This window comes from Lagenorhynchus albirostris, chromosome 20 (genome assembly GCF_949774975.1).
Source record: "Lagenorhynchus albirostris chromosome 20, mLagAlb1.1, whole genome shotgun sequence".
Lineage (NCBI taxonomy): Eukaryota > Metazoa > Chordata > Mammalia > Artiodactyla > Delphinidae > Lagenorhynchus > Lagenorhynchus albirostris.
The window spans coordinates 27,407,440-27,423,923 of record NC_083114.1 but is presented as its reverse complement, the minus strand read 5'-3'; the positions used below and the strand labels follow the sequence as shown (position 1 = coordinate 27,423,923).

The following is a 16,484-nucleotide window of genomic DNA, read 5'->3' as shown; positions in this document are numbered from 1 at the left end:
GTGATTGGTTGGCTGTGGAAGTGAGGGAGGAGGGAAGTAAGCTGCTGATGGAGCTACAGCAACCCGTTTTTGCAGGCCCTGGGAGGGAGAGGGGAAAGGAGGGCTGAGCAGCACCGGGAAGAAAGAGTCATTTCTCTCCACCGACTGCAAACTCCGTGCTCACAGCTCACATCTCTCTGGAATCCAGAGGCCTCTTTGGCCAACGAGTCCACAATGCTGGATATTTTCATCCTGATGTTCTTTGCCATCATAGGTCTGCTCATTCTGTCCTACATTTTCTATCTGCTCTAGGGGCTTGCAGCAGTGGCATGGAGCCTGCAGGAGAACAGCTCAGGGCGGGAAGGATGAAGCTGACTGGCCCAGCAACCTGCTTGTGGACACACCAGTGGATTTTTGCTTCTGGTCATTATTTTGGGTATTGATTCAAAAACAAAACTACAAGAGATCCTGTTTTCCTGTGTTTTTCTCAGATGCATTGATGTAGTATTTCGCAAACCACTCTGAAAAGAATGAGAAAGGCCAACTTCTTTCTTAGAGACCTAATTTAAAATACAATTAATATTAAAATGAAAAATAAAACCCACAATACGAAGGATTTTTAGGAGAATGGGTTGAGAATGGTGTGCAGGGAAGGAGGGACTATTACTTCTTAGTTTTTTCTTCAAGTCAGGTGGTCAAAAATAGTTTGAAATCCTATATCAGTCTCTCCCTCCTCATTTTACATTTTTACTGATCTGAGTCCCCAAGGAAACACAGTTTTTGATCAGCAGTGAACAATCTTAGATTCTCAGGCTGCCAAGCTTTTCAATAAAGCTGTCCATGAGGTTGGTGATGAGGACTTTTCTCACTCATGTTCGAGTTTCCCAACCATGAGATGATTCCACACGCATTACCATCTGAGGCCACCTGTCTGCCTGCCTGGGTCGGGCAGCAGGGTCCTCGCGTGCCCCACTGAGCAGGGCTGCTGTCCTCTGCCCACAAGCATGCTGCCCCATAAGACCAAGAGAGGCCAGGCTGCCCTGGACCATCAAGGTGTTTGATGGGATCACACCACCCTATGACAAAAACAGCAGATGGTGGTTCCTGCTGCCCTCAAGGTTGTGCATCTGAAGCCTATGAAAAAGTTTGCTAACATAGGATGCCTGGCTCATGAGGTTGGCTGGAAGTCCCAGGCAGTAACAGCCACCCTGGAGAAGAAGAGGAAGGAGAAGGCCAAGATCCATTACTGGAAGAAGCAGCAGCTTATGAGGCTCTGGAAGCAGGGCAAAAAGAACAGAGAGAAGAAAATTGACAAATTCACAGAGGTCCTCAAGATCCATGGATTCCTAGTCTGAGCCCAATAAAATTGACTGTTTATTCTTTAAAAAAAAAAAAAAAAAGCTGTCCATGAGTCCTTCATATAAACTAGTAGACAGGTACATCCATTCAATAAGTTCTCTAAAAATTCTCAAAGTAGAAAAATTTTAGTGGCTAATGAGCAGACAAATATCCTCCAGGGCCATCTTCTTACAAACAAATCTCAGAAATCCGCCTAAGCTGTTTTAAAAAGAAATTGTAAGAAAAATTTTGGAGCAGAATAATTGTCGATTTGTAAGGAAAAAAAGGTCCTATTCATTGCTCTAAACCATGTGTTATTGTAAAAATACACAGAACTCACTATTTTAAATACACCTACCACCTCTTTCAGATGAGATATCCCCAAGCCCTATATTGAAAGGAAATTATTGTTTTAAGCTTAAAGAGATGATCATGAAGTATAGAAAAAATTGGAAAATAAAGATTAGCTGTGATGCATTTAAAAGTAATGGAATGATTCATGGTAGCTTTCTGACACGGTCAGAAACTGCAAAGAAAATACTAAGAGGGAGTCAGTTCACCTGTGCAGGCTTCAATGTTCTCAAATTTAAAATGGAAGAGCTAGACTAAATGGTTAGCAAGCCCTCTTGCAGCACTAGCAGTATATGTGTTCAGGACTTTTTGACTTGTTTGTATAGTTTTACAATTTGTGAGTGCTTTTGCAGCCTACATGTTTGGGGCATGAAATGGTTAGTGGGAAAGTCCTGGCCGGTTGCAGCTGGAAGAGAGTTGATGGTGGTACACACACACACACACACACACACACACACACACGCTCGTGCATGCATATCAGAGTCCACATTTCCACGCGACAGAGGTTTTTCACAGCTGAGCTCAACCTGGAAACTAATTCATTCTGCTAAAAGAAGGGAGGGAGATCTATAAACCAGCCCACCACAGCACTGGGAGAGCATGGAGGCAAGAGTGATGCCATGCCCAGGGTGTAAAAGGAAGTCATAAAAGTAGGTAAGCAGAATGAGAGAGAGAGGTTTTTGAAGGTAATAAATAACTGGAGAGGCATTCCATAGGGTGTATTAGAGGAAAAAAATCTTTACAAAGAGTGGATGAGTCTCCTTATTAATGCCACATGTTCTGTGCAGTTGCAGGTGCAAAACCTGCTAATTTCCTGCCACTGATGTTAAAGGTCAGGAAACAAGGAAGCCACAGTCCCAACACAGAACAGAATAGGGCTCAAAGAATGGGTTTGGCAGCTCCTGGAGGCCACAGAACATCAGACAGACCTAGAGCAGAGAAGGCTCCCTTAGGCCTGGCTGGGTCTTTATCAGACCCACACAAGTGTATCTGGGGGCAGGGAGTTGAAACTTTAGGGTTTCTATAGTGTGTTGTACAGCATTATGCTTAGTCTTTGTGGTAGTCTCATTCCATATCACAGGTTCAATCAGTTCAACAAAGTTTCTAGTATTTATAGTGTTCCACATTAAAGAAATCCTCTAGATATTGTTATAAAGCATTGTATTGTTTGCACAGACCTGAATTTTCAGTGCTACCCAGACTTTGTGCCCGGAGGATAAAAACATGACAGCAGCATGTCTTCCTCAGAACACATTGCCTTGACTAGGCTTCTTTCTGCACTTTACACTTTCTTAGACCCACTCACATTCCATCCACATACAACCCAAAGGCCTAATGCTGATGTTTCCAATGAGGGAACCTGAGGCACAGAGATGCTAATTGATGTGTCCAGAGTCACCACATTTTAAACCGTAGAGCCAACCAAGATAAGCTAAAATCCAGGTCTTCTGACATCTAGTACCTCAATAAAGTTTTGCTAAGGAAATGTGTATTACATGCCTACTGTGCATCAGGTGCTATGCCTTGGCACAGGCAACACAAGGATACATTTTGCAAACCCCCTACTCTTGAACTCTCAGAATCTCAGAGGAGATAAACTAGCAGGCAGAAACTTTCCTCATTATTTGGCTAGGGCTATGATATTTGTAAGTGTAGAGCAGTGTCCACAACCAGGTACAATTTTGCCCCCCAAGAGACATTTGGCAGTGCGTGAAGACATTTTTCGTTCTCACAGCTCGGGAGTTGTTACTGGCATCTAGTGGGTAGAGCCAAGAATGATGTTAACATCCATCCATGAAGAGGACAGCCACCCACAACAAAGAATTATCCAGCCCCAAATGTCAAAAGTGCCTAGGTCGAGATACCCTAGCATAGAGCAATATAGGGACACAGTGGAAGTAAAGTCAGGTCTGCCTGGTCCAATGACAGAGGAGGACTTATCAGGGAAGTAGGTGTTGCTTGAGGTATCAGGAAAAATGAGTAGACATCATCCTGAGTATAGGTAAGAACCAACAGGCAAGAGGAACATGAAATAGTGTGTTGTATTTGCAATTTGATCTAAGCTGAAGCTGACCCTTCAATGAAAAGGGACCATTGATGGTTTTAACCAGAGAACCATGTGGTTAAGTGCACATACTCAATAGTTTGCTAGATTAGTGTCAAGCAGAGGATCTGAAACTTCATTTGGGATATGAATAAAAAATGCAGGTTCCTGACCTACCAACACACACACACCCCAAACATCCTGGTGCAATAATACAGTAGGTCTAGGTAGAACCCTGAAACACATATATTTTTTTTTTGTAAGTACTCTGTGCAATTCTCATGCAGGTAGTCCAACTCCTCACTGGTATACAGAATATATTTGATGGTGGTAAAATTATACTCCTACCACAAAGAAAACAAAAAGGAATTTCAGAAAGAGAAGAATATATAGATCCATCCTTGTCTCTGCTCTAATCCATAATGTGAGGATCTGAACTGGGTGCTTATATAGGAATCTGTGTTAATGCAAGTCATAAAGCAGCACAGCTGCTCCCTTCTGGATTCTGTGACCTGAGATAGAAGAAGCACTAAGGAAGTGCACACTCCTTGTGACACACTCTTGGCAGCCCCTGGGAAGCTCAATTGCTTCTCCAACTTGAAAAATTCTGTGTCCCAGAGCCTTCTTGGTACAGCAATACGTGCTTCCTGTTCCCAGAGAGACCCACCCTTGGGCTTTCCCACCAGTCTTCCCTAAACCTGGCTGCTCCTGTGTCCTGTCACGTTAAGATGTGAGCTGAGATCTCAGACTTATATCTCATCATGTCAGTCACGGCAGAGTAAGGCTCCACCAGTGGGAATTCTGCCCCTGATGCTTGCCTTCCGAATTCAACTTGCCATCTATGGCTTAACTGATTTCCTTGGACACCTCACACTTCTTATGACATTGGCTTTGGATCAGCAAGAGTGGAAATTAGTGTGTAAACACTGCAATCCTAGAATTTCTGATTTGAACTGGAGGAAACCTTTGCACTGCAGTCTGTCTCTGAGCCAGATGTCTGCAACTCTCCTCTCAGGGAAATAGATGAATATCCACAGTAAGAGGTCAATGGCTTTGCTGACAGATGCTGCACCAGGGAATATTTTTTTAAAGAGATTTCCTGGTAGCTAGGGTAGTTGTGTTAGCTATTTTCCCAAGTTGTCTCATCTACGTTCTCTAATAATGACATGGGAAATTATAGGACCCCAAATAGGATTTTTTAAATAGAAAAGAAGGAAAGAATAGTAAAGAACCTACAGAGGGGACCCTGAGATCTGACAAATGGGACCCTGAGAGGTTGGGTGTCTTGCCTAAGGTCAACAAAAAGGGAAAAAAATGATTCAAACCCAAATTTCCTCACTTTCAGTTTATGGCTGTTTTCATTGCACAACAAGAGTATAGAGTCAGAAATGTTAATTTTGCTGTGAAAGTGAGCCAAAACCTTACCCTGTAACCCTAGAAAGAAAGAACAAGTCATATCAGAGCTGTAAAGAAGCCTTTCCAAACTAAGTTTAACTTAGAAGATAAATAGAAATAGTCAGGGGAGAGAGGTTCCCCTGAGACCATCGAGCCCCTCAAATTGGAAGTCATCCAAAGATATCGATGGCAGATTTACTGACCAGGCTCAGTGGCCAGTTGGAGTTCAAAGTGGACTTGATGCCCTCTGTGTGCACGATGGAAGAAACATCGTGTTCTCATTCTGTGGCCATGCACTGTCTTGGGATCATTAGTTTTATCAAGTTTTACAAGTGCTTTTACAAAGACAATAATGCCCATTTCCTGTATAGTTTACTTAAGTAAACAAGGAGACAGCAAGGTACCATCTCCTTTGTGAAGCAAGACTTTAAAATTTTTATCTAAAGAAAGAAAGCAAGGGATCTGTTCTGCATTGTTCCATAAGATAAGTTCATAAGATAAATTGTTCTAGTTTGACCTCAGTTCAGCTGGGCAAATGGTTCCCTTTCCCACTACCCACCCACGTTGTGAACACCAAAGACTTTTTAAGTGGATAAAAATATTTACAAACAGTTTCTTGAGCTGATCCTGTTCTCATCAATGGGTCACTACAGGGGTCCTGTGGGAAGGTGATTGCATGTTTTTTCTGGCAAAATAACTTTTTCTAAACCCAAGTTTATTCTGGGGTGAGTGTAAACTCCTATGAGCAACAGAAAACATGCATATCATCTGAACATAGAAACAATAATGCATAGGGATAAACTTTGGAGTCAAACAGGCTTTGGTTCTAGTTGTGGGCTTCACCATCTTCTAAATGGTGACTTCCCCAAACAAGTCCCTAATCTCTTCATTTATATAATGGGACTGTCTGGCAGCTACCTCTTGGATTATTTATGAGTATTAAATGAAATAATAAATCTATAAAAAGTATATAACACAAACTAAATGTTCAATAAATATTTGTTTATTATTAGGTACAGCCTCTTGTTGGGTACCCACCATCCAAAGAATACTGGAAAATGCAAATAATAATTGAGTAATTCAATTATAAATGAATAACTAATGTAATTAGCACTAAATAGCTGGACACTTTGAAATAATCCATTTGAAAAATGATCTGAGCTTTCAAGTTTACATCTGACTTCAATGTAGAGTCATCCTTTTACTTGTTCATTTATTTGGCAAAAACTTTCCTTATGTATATAATTACTAATACTATCCTTCAGGAACTTATGGGAGATTTTCCAGTCAACATGATCTTGGTAAACCCTAATGTGAAGGCTTGCTTACAATGCATGAGGCCCAAAACAGGACATTTCTAAAGAAATCCATAGTGGACTGGGACTGCCATTTTTTTTTAAAGCTTTAACTCATGGGGCAACATAAAATTAGCTCTTAATTTTAATAACAGACAGAGGCTGTTTCTCCAAATGTGAAGTGATTGGAACTCTCTATACGAACCCTTGGAGTAGTGATCAATGGGAGAAGAAAACATTTTCATTCCCAGAAAACATCTTTGAGGTGCTTTTTTCATGCTAGACACTGTACAAAAAGAACTGCATACTTATGTTCTTGTTTTTGAGGAGTTTAAAGTTAAACTTTAAAATTGAATCAATATATTATTTAGTCATATTTATATGACTGCATATAGTCAGTACATTTAAAGTCTCAAATCTGAATTCTTAAAATATTTATTTCTTGTTCCAGGCAGAAAGTTAGCAATCTCAAATCATGTATGTATATTGCATATGTATCTGCAATTCTGTGTGTTTGCATGAAATGAAGTGAATTATAAATTCAATCATAATTTTAGTGGAAAATTCATCTGTGAGACTATGACAGCATTATTTGGCAACTAAGACAATGCTTCACAAATTAGTAGTCAGGCAGTAATGCCACTTTCTCTAGCATTTGCCTCTCTGTTGGAGAAATGGATAGCTATGCTAACCAAACTAAGTGTATACCCTCCGCACCCTGCCCTCTATTTCTTCTGACAGTACCACCAAGCTATTAATTACTTAGGCTTAAAAACCTTACAAACCCCTCTCCCTTGGTAATTTTACCCTGTGAAATCCATTGCCAACTTTTACCAATTCTACCCATTGTAGTGACTCCCCACCTGTATGCATTTTCCATTATCAGGCCCCCAGCACTCTCATGTGGACAGTCACAAAGGTTCTCTAATTTGCACACTTTCTGGCTTCTCCATTTTGACTCTCCACCCCCAGCCCCCCACCCCCGGCCCTGTGCATCCCAACACTTTAATTCCAGGCTACTACGGACAAAGCACAGAGCCGAACATGCCATCCTATTCAAAACCCACATTGCTCTCAAAATAAAGTCCAAACTCAACCCTGAGGCAATGATCTCACCAGCAACCATTTCCAGTCTTATTTGGACTGCTCCCTGTCTGCCCCATGCTCTCTGAAATTTAGCCACACAGGCTACTCAAAGCTCTCTGCAGATTTGCACTTTTCTGAGCTACATTTATATATAGGCTCTTCCTTCCAACTGGAATCACCTTCTCTCCTTCCCTACCTACACTGTCAAGTACCAATCTACCATGAAGCTTTCCCTCCCACCTGGATCAGACTGGTTTCATCTTCCAGGGGTCTCCCATAGCAGTTTGGTATTCCCTCTAGCAGAAAGATTACCTGCGGCTTTCCTGTCCTAGACTGTAAGCTCCCTGAGAGCAGAAATCATGCTTTACTTACTGGTTTTATATGCTCAACTAGAACATTCAACAAGTTCTTGGCACCCAAAAGGTGTGTAGTAAGTATCAGTGCACCCCAGGCAAGTTAAGGACTTAACGCTGCTGAGTTTTAGTTTCCTCACTAGTAAAATAAAAATACAAAGACCTGAGACAGGGGCTGTACATCAGTGGTGCATATTAGGTGATTGATAAGCCTTATTGTGCTCTCTCCTCTTCAAACTGGATGTATCATGTAGGTCGACTCAGAATGAAGCAACCTGGAGTTAGACCTGGGGATAGTGGCACCCTCTACACCCCCATTTCTTTCTCTAAAACATGGAGATAACAGAATCTACTTGTGGAAATAAACTCAACCTTCCTCTTACTTAAGCACAGAGCTTAAAATCTATGGTTTCAACTGAATATTTCATTATGTGGAGGAGGGCCAGACTGGTGAGCCCATCCCATGCCAGTCATTTCAAGACCAGAGCTACACAACTGGGATATGGTGAATCAGGTCAGAAGGTATGTTCTGCTGTATGAATATGGAACAAGAGAAGCTAACTGACCCTTGCAGAACATCGTAGATTATTAACTTTTAGAAAATTTTACTTGTTACAGGGTGGTTTCAAATCCCCAGGACCAGACTGATGTTGAAACCTAGAAATGTTGTGCTGATTTGGTGTGGATTGGGGTCACACGATGTTTGTGCACATCATTTTATGGACGAGTGACATTTGTCACCAGAGGCTAGGGGGAGATTGCTTCTGTAAAAAGGCATAGAAGGGCCCCATATTATCAGGGATCTAGAGGAGGGGCAAAGCGGGGAGGGTACTGTTGTCCCTCCCTTTCCTTCTCTGGAAAAGGCAAAAATGGTGGGCCTTACAAGCCCCTGAATACATGATCCAGAGCCCAGTAGGGGAAGCTGACCCAAGTGCTGTGCACTTGTCTTGGGAAAGTGTCAGTCCAATTTGCTATAACTCTTTACCTCTGAGCTTCCTCATCTTAGTCCTCCAAAAATATAATGTACACAAATACAAAGGATTGTACCAGATACAGGGGGATGTTTTCATAGCTGTTTTAGTGTACACTCAGATTTTGAAACAAGAAAATCAGCTCTTCTCATCCGAGGCCAGAATGACAATTAGTTCTTGAGGAAGTGAAAGATAGTTTATTCATCCTTCCCTAAGGTCCCACCATGTTATTTGATTTCAGCAATTCTGTTTTTTTATGTTTAGGCAATCTTTCATAGTGACTCAGAACAAAATGGGTAAGAGAATGGTGACCAGAGTGTACATCTAAAAGATGTGTTTTTCTTTCTATATCTGTGTGGACTTTATGAGCTTGGGGTACCTTAAAATTGACCAGCAAATAGTAAAATATATACTTATATCTGAGACATACCCATTATTCCACTTGTTACTATCAGATCTCCCTATTTGATGTCCTAGACCTCAAAGAGAAGTGCTTTGGGGCAGGGGTAGGAGTAGAAATAATATGACCTGTTATCCAAAACGAAAACACAAGCACAGATCACTTTCCAAAATGTCCATGATTTCAGAGCTTAAATGCAGACACACCCTTAAAAGAAGCATTAGAAAGAAGAAAAATTGGCCAGCTTCCCAAATCTCACTGAATCCAACTGGACTGGGTGATGACGGAGATCAAAGGCATGTGGCGACTGGACAGAGAACTGGGAGGAACTGGCATCTTCAGGCCTGCTGAAAATTAGCCAAATGAACCACACCAAGCAAAAGCAAACTGAAAGTAAATATGGGAGAGTAATTGAATGCACATGGGGGTGCTCTTCACCAAATGAAAAGTTTGTGTGTTCCCAAAGGAGAGATTTCCAGGTCTTCAACAGCATCGACCCATGGCAAAAACAAAATAGTACCCTTTCTAATTGAGAAACTGAACCCTTTTGGCTTCTACTGAAGGGACACAGGCAAAATCTCCTCTTGGTCATGGTACTCACGATTTTCCTTGTCCTCCTCCACTTCTATATCTCCCTTCCCTAAATAACTTTGTTTCTGGCTTGTTTCTAAGTAAAATGAGATTTTTTTTTTAATTTGGGGGAATTTTCTCCAGAACAGCAAGTGTTCCTAATTCTGCTTTTTATGATGCCTTTGGTGGAAGTTTAGCTCAGTTGCTCAGAGCTGTGATTTTCCTGTGTACCACCATTTCCATGGTGCCTTGCACCCCTCTGATGAACAGCTCTGATAACACCTCTCCTCTGGCTTTAGGGAGAGGGTCCACACAAGGAACCAAATGCCATTTCACCATCAATGGATCTCTTCTTCCTTTACTCCTCTATTACTTTCTTGTTATGGTGAAAAAATTAATTTGCCTTTTCACTCCCCACAGCACATACTCTCCCAACCCCACACCCTCCTAGAAGTATAGAACAAGGATTACAACTTCTTTTCTGCAGGTTCACAGTATTACAGAGAGATAGTATCAGAATGGGGGTTTGGATAGGGAAAATCTTGAAAATGGAAGCCCGAATGAGGATACAAAGAAAGAAAAGCAAAGGAAGACACTCTTTCCAAATTTGGGTCCCTTTAAAAAAAAAAATACATGGATTCCATTTTCATAGAGGGAAATATGGAAGAAAATACAACAGCACTTAAGGAATTTCCTCTCATCAATTTTTCTCTGATCCCTTAATTGTGTTTAAGCCTTGGTGAGTACTTTGTTTACAGTCCCTAGCGTAGTGATTTGCATCACCGTCTCTGGCTAGCTGTTGGCCTGGCCGGGAGCTGGCAGCTGTGTCAGTCCAATTCTGGCTGGGAAAGGTAAGGATCTTTGCCTTGATTTTTGAAACTGGGAAAGAAACGTGGAATGTCTTTGGAGGGGTGGGGTGGGGTAGGAGGATGTAGATTTAATTCATGAATTAGAAGCTTTCTGAAAAGTTCTCCAAGCTTAAAGGAATCTCCTGGAGCCTTCTGTTTAAAAAGAACCAGAAAGATTTCCTCTCCCTTCTGAAAGAAGTCTTGCAGAAAGAAGGCTGGTTGCTTTGTGAATGAGATTTTGCATTTGCGGGCAGGTGTCTCTTAAGGCACTCTCAGGAATGTTTAATATCTTATAGGCACAGAGAGGAGGGAGGAAAAATCATTCAAAGGCATCAGGCATTGATCACTAGGAATTCTTTGAATTTTAATTTGAAGAGGTAAGAATCATTTAAAACTGCAGGTGTTCTTGGGTCTCTATTCTTTAGATATTTCTGCTTTATCCCAAAGCTTTCTACTTCTCTGTATTTATCAGTACAAACCATAAGTTGTCTACTAGCAATCTGAAGATGTGCATCTGTGTATCTGAGCAGATGTACATACTCTGAAGAAGAATTAGGGTGAATGTAACATCTGAAGCCTGAAAAGGCTGAGGAAAGCTTGGGTATTAGGAGCAATAACGACAGACCAACTCTGTTCCCAGAGCACAGATGCATTCACTGTCCCTCAGTATAAGTTCAGCCAAGAAGTCACCATCAAAAAAAGGTGCCTCTGGCCTCTCTCTGGAAGGAGTTCAAATGATGTACCTTTGACTTTGACAATGGGGGAACATGGTCAACAGGAAAGGGTGATGATATTCAAAGCTTCAGTGAGGTTATTGGATTATGTTGGGGAGAAAACAGCCCTGCTAGAAAGTAAAGAGGAATTGCCCCCGAAGGCCACAGTTCACAGTGGGAAGACTGCTGCTCTCACAAGGAGCTTCTCAAGAACCTCCAATTATGTGGCCCGTGGCTCCCAATATCCCTGTCCTCCCAGGGCATTGCTGGCAAGTGCTGAAATGCCGTAGTTCTAAGTACCCCTTCTCCAACACCAAGTGACAGCACTCCTCCTGGAGGATGAATGTGTCCCTTTACAGCCCACATTTTTAAAGTCTGAAGATAGTCGTGGCCGAGGCCCTCCAGGTACTCATCAGCCTCAGCAGGCTGGGCTCCCCCGACTCAGCCAGGCCTCAGGAACTTTTCAACTTTATTTCTTTTTAATGAAGAAGCCCTTTCTCTGATTTCCATTCTGGTCCCTCTCCCTTTATGAGAAAATCACCAAGGGATGATTTCTAGACAAGGATGGAAAGAGTGGGCTATCGTAGAACAGAGACGAGATGCCTGAGAACATCCATGCCCTCCACCGGAAGTTAGAGAAATCTAACAACTCGAGAGAGAAGGAAAACAAATCTCTTTCAAGATTTAATTTATATTTGTAGTATTAGTTGTATCAATTAAAAAGATAGTCAAACTTGTATGGATTAAAAATAGATGACGGATAACTTTTAGCTACAGAAGTATCGGGATGAACTTATAATAGTCACCCAGTATTATCTCATTTTTCCCTCCAGAAGACAATCTGGGGCTTTACAATTTTAAATAACTTATCTGCAAGAAAGTCTAGAGCTCTAAGTCCATTTGCAGACAGGGGGTGGGAAATAGACATTTATTGTTTGAGAGCGTGACATGTCAAGCCATATATGTTTGAATATTTAAAATACCTTGCTCCTTTAAGTGGGTCAAGGATCTGCAGATTGACACCAGCCAGGAGCTTGCTACAGACCTATTAAATCAATCTACATTTAGCAAGCTCCTTACGTAATTTGTGTGCTCCTTAAAGCCTAGAGTTCAAACCAAGGGTTTCTCTCTGTGTGAACTTTGTCAGATTACTTAACCTCTCTGAGCCTCATTTATAAACTATCTATAAGCTCATTTGTAAACTAGTGAGAAGTCATGTTAATGCATGCACCTTGCAGGTGCTCTATAATGACAGTGATGGTAATGATGATTTCAGCATTGCCGAAGTTACTCACTTCCTAGCACAAGTAGTAATCATGTTTAAATCAAAATGACTGTTTTCCCCCCTTAGTCACAAACATTTGTATGTCCCACCCTTGTTCCTAAATGAATTGATATCAAATAAGGGGGGGGGGTTAAGCTTCAGATGAACAGCACACATATATGAAGAAAGAATATTCGGGAAACCTGGGAACATAGATTTTTGCTGGCTTAGAGGCTGGATTCAGCTGCTCGATGACTTCACAGCTGTTCCTCCCGCCCTAAAAGTGTCTATCCCTTCGGCTCTGTCCCCTCAGCTGGGTCTGCAACGCTGACTCTGGGATTTTCTTGTGAAAATGCCTGCTGGGCGGGAGGAAGATCTGGAGGTTGGCTGGGGAAAAAATGAGTAATGCAAAGCAGTGCGCTCAGTAAATGCTGCAAGAGAAATAAAAGTAAAAGCTGCCTCCTGTCTCTAGGGACTCTAGAATGATTCTGACTTATCATGTCACTGAGCAGAGCTGGGGGAAACCAAAACTCGGAATCTGCTGGCAAGGAAAAGAACGAAGAAAAAAAAAATGGTAGGGAGGGGCAATCCGGCGGGGGAGGAAATAAAAAGAGAGAGAGGGAAAGACAAGCGTCATTTAGGAAGAGGTAGAGTAAAAGAAAGAGCTCCAGGATCTAAAATCTACCATATAGTATTTTGTATCTTTTCTTTTCCCCAGAGGAGATCCCTGTCCTGTCACTTTATTGACAGACGTGCTGTTACAGGCTGTCTTCCCAGAGGTCGCAGAAGAAGCTCAGACGCTGCTGTTCCTTCCCTCCCAAGTCCAGTGGTCTCCCTGGTAATGGATTGCTTCTCTCTGAGGTACGGGTCAGTGTAAGTCTTTGGGGGATGGAGCTTCATTTTCAGGTTAGCTGAAGTCTCAGCTTTGGGGTGAAGATTTTTCTTCTTTCAGACAGAATCTCAAATATCCTTTTACTGGCCTAGCCAGTATTTAAGGTATCATTGAACAGCAGTGATTAATTTGGTGATTAAAAATCCCATGCAAATAGGCAGCTCTAACGTTTAGTTCATTGCACAAGGAGTGATATTTTTGACCTCCCAGAGCAAGGAAGAAACTGTGAGGTTTGATTTGGTGTTGAATTAGTTTTCAGTGGGTGCTTAATATGATCAAAGTATTCATCTCACTGAAATCACCTCCAGTATCTTCCTTTAAATGCTTTCAGTAACTATAACTGCTCAACCCTTTAGCTGCTGGATCACTTCTCGATGGTAACGGAGAATGACTTACCATGTCTGAGCAAGAGAAGAGTGTTCACTGATTTCTCATAGATGGCGTTTCAACCAGAGGCTTTTGATCGAGAGTCTCAGATTTCACCCTGAAATGTTCAGATTCAAAATATTTAGAAAGATACAGCGCAGCAAGTTTTTGTACACAGCAGCGTGGGGTAAAAATGAACTTGTAAATCTTTATGCTTATCTAGTATGCTTTTTTTTAAAACATGTGGTACATATAATATCAAAATTCCTTGTTGAGTTTAATGGAAAATTTGTGAATTGACAGCTAATTATCATAATAATTGATATTCTCTTTAACATAAAAAAGCACAAAATTCTGTCCAAAAAACTGTTGAATTATTTTTCTTATTTTTCCCTTTTCAAATGGATCAGAGGATATTGCCGCACTTTAGCTCACAAATCCTAGCCTTATTGTCCCTGAATTTTTGCCCAACTGCACCCCCATCATGGACCCAGGATGCATGTTTCGCTGTATTTAATAGTTACAACAATAAAGACTTGTTAACTGTCAGTTGATGTAGAAGAACATCATTTGTACGCTGATTGCTGGTCTTGACGTTGCTTTGGTGCACAGCTAATGGGCAATAGTTTGGAAAGAGTGCATGTTATGCCCGGAAACGCCGGCAGAGTCTAGGTTGCTGTGAGTGTGGAAGGGACTGTGCGAAGTGTTGTTTATAACGTGTTCTCCTCTTGAATGAGGCTGTTTTGGGATTAAGATTGAGGCTTCTCTGTGTGTTTAGAGGAAAGGAAAGCAATAGACAAAGCAGAAAAGCTTGTAAAACATTTGCAGACCGCCAGAGTGTATTAAGCACTGTAAAGTGCTTCCTGCTTTTTATATCTTCCCTTTCTTTATGGTTCTCTGCTTTATCTTGTTTTCTTCTCAATGCAAAGAGAATGCAAACAATTAGGAAAAAAATATATTAAAGTTGATTTTCACATGCATCCATGCCTCCTAGAAAAGAACACAGTGGTCTTTCCCCCAGCTCTTTACTCCTACTTGTGAGGCTTACTCTGATGCATTTAACTGGAATCTCCTGTCTTCTCCTCCACAGCTTCCACCCTGGTGAGACCGCCCAGGTCTAGTCTGTGAACTCAGCTAGGAGACATACTGTAAAAAATGACCGAAGAGCCCATAAAGGAGATCCTGGGAACCCCGAAGTCTCCCAAGCCAGTGGCAATGGAGAAGAGCTCCAATGGTGAAGTCATGGTCACCATGGTCCCCCTGGTCAATGAGATTCAGCTGACAGCCGCCACGGGGGGCGCTGAGCTCTCCTGTTACCGCTGCATCATCCCCTTCGCCGTGGTTGTCCTCATCGCTGGGATAGCGGTCACTGCCGTGGCTTACAGCTTCAATTCCCATGGCTCCATCATCTCCATCTTAGGTCTAGTCCTTCTATCATTGGGACTTTTTTTGTTAGCCTCCAGCGCCCTGTGCTGGAAGGTGAGACAGAGAAGCAAGAAAGCCAAGAGGCGGGAGAGTCAGACGACTCTAGTGGCAAATCAGAGAAGCTTGTTTGCTTAGGACTGAATGAGACCAAACGGGATGTGTGGTCTGAAGGACCTGCTCTCACTTCGTCCGCCAATGCACCCAGGACTGGTGTGGGAGAGGATGGACTTGGCATTGCCGCAGACCAGAGGCATGGGGGTGGCCTGAGGGTGGAGGATGGATGGGGTTCTCCTCTGTGAGCAATGACTTGTGTCTTCGATGACAAACTTAATTCTAAGGGCTGTTTCTAAGACTGAAAAATCAGTGTTTCCTCTACATTAAACATTTTAGGGGTCATGGGAGGTGTGCGGCATTAGACAACATTGGGTTCACCTTGGAAAGTAGGCAAGAGAAGATGAGTTCTGGTACACCAGCAACCTGCCTCCAAAAGAGATAACCCACGCTCTTAGGATGTTATGTCATAAAAATGTTCTGCTGAGAGTCTAAACTGCCTTGAACTTTGCATACTCCTGTGAAATTCTGTGATCATTTTTTTCCAAAAAGTTGATTCTCTAGCATCTGTTTTATTTTTCACTTTCAGTAACTCATCACTGGTGGTACTTTTCTTGAAGAATAAACTAATATTTTTTTTATGTTTTAACATTGGACAGTTTTTAGATGATCATAATGCTGTGTCAGAAGTTTAAAAAAAAAAGGTAAAATGTGTAGCTACTCGATGACATGTGGGGATAAATTAATATTAAAATAATCCAATATAGCACTTTTGATGATTTTTATATTAAAGTTTAATGTACCTTTTATTCAAAATAATAAATACTCATTGCTGCTGAAACTTCTTAAATGGTTATTTCCATTGTTGTTACTGCAGTTCCAGATTGCCCATCTTTCCTTGCCTTATTAGCAACAACATCTCAATTGTATTTCTCTCAAATGGGCATGTTGCTTCTTCCTAACTTAACTAAAAGATTTTTATTTTTTATCACATCATTTTTTTTCACGACTTCTGAAGAGTAATATGAATTATGTTTATTCTAAAAGATTTATATGTCCTTATAATTAGGAAATCAATGCCTTGGGTCAGGAATTTTATAATGTGTTGTTAAATGTGTGTTACATATTTATCAGATCAGTTGT

At 41.5% G+C, this 16,484-nt stretch overlaps 1 protein-coding gene, 1 non-coding gene and 1 pseudogene across 5 annotated transcripts; all 3 read left to right on the top strand.

The window, feature by feature from the left end:
* The first annotated feature begins 821 nt into the window (after positions 1-821).
* Positions 822-906, top strand: LOC132512419 (small nucleolar RNA Z195/SNORD33/SNORD32 family). Its single transcript, XR_009538148.1, has one exon. It is a non-coding gene; the product is annotated as a small nucleolar RNA Z195/SNORD33/SNORD32 family (small nucleolar RNA).
* A 77-nt stretch (positions 907-983) lies between these two features.
* On the top strand, positions 984-1,334 carry LOC132511407 (large ribosomal subunit protein uL13-like; annotated as a pseudogene).
* Positions 1,335-10,579: 9,245 nt separating this feature from the next.
* Positions 10,580-16,182, top strand: TMEM100 (transmembrane protein 100). Of its 4 annotated transcripts, none has more exons than XM_060133391.1 (3): positions 10,580-10,633; positions 13,326-13,468; positions 14,956-16,182. In XM_060133391.1, exon 3 carries the CDS (start codon positions 15,021-15,023, stop codon positions 15,423-15,425), a length of 405 nt encoding a protein of 134 aa, XP_059989374.1. In that variant the 5' UTR covers positions 10,580-10,633; positions 13,326-13,468; positions 14,956-15,020; the 3' UTR covers positions 15,426-16,182. The 4 variants fall into 4 exon arrangements, with proteins under 4 accessions (XP_059989374.1, XP_059989372.1, XP_059989373.1 ...); XM_060133389.1 differs by lacking the exon at positions 10,580-10,633 and adding an exon at positions 10,927-11,007; XM_060133390.1 differs by lacking the exon at positions 10,580-10,633 and adding an exon at positions 13,045-13,181.
* Positions 16,183-16,484: the final 302 nt, after the last annotated feature.

Coding starts and splice junctions, on each gene's coding strand:
- TMEM100 (XM_060133391.1), top strand. CDS start 15,021: ATGACCGAAGAGCCCATAAAGGAGATCCTGGGAACCCCGAAGTCTCCC.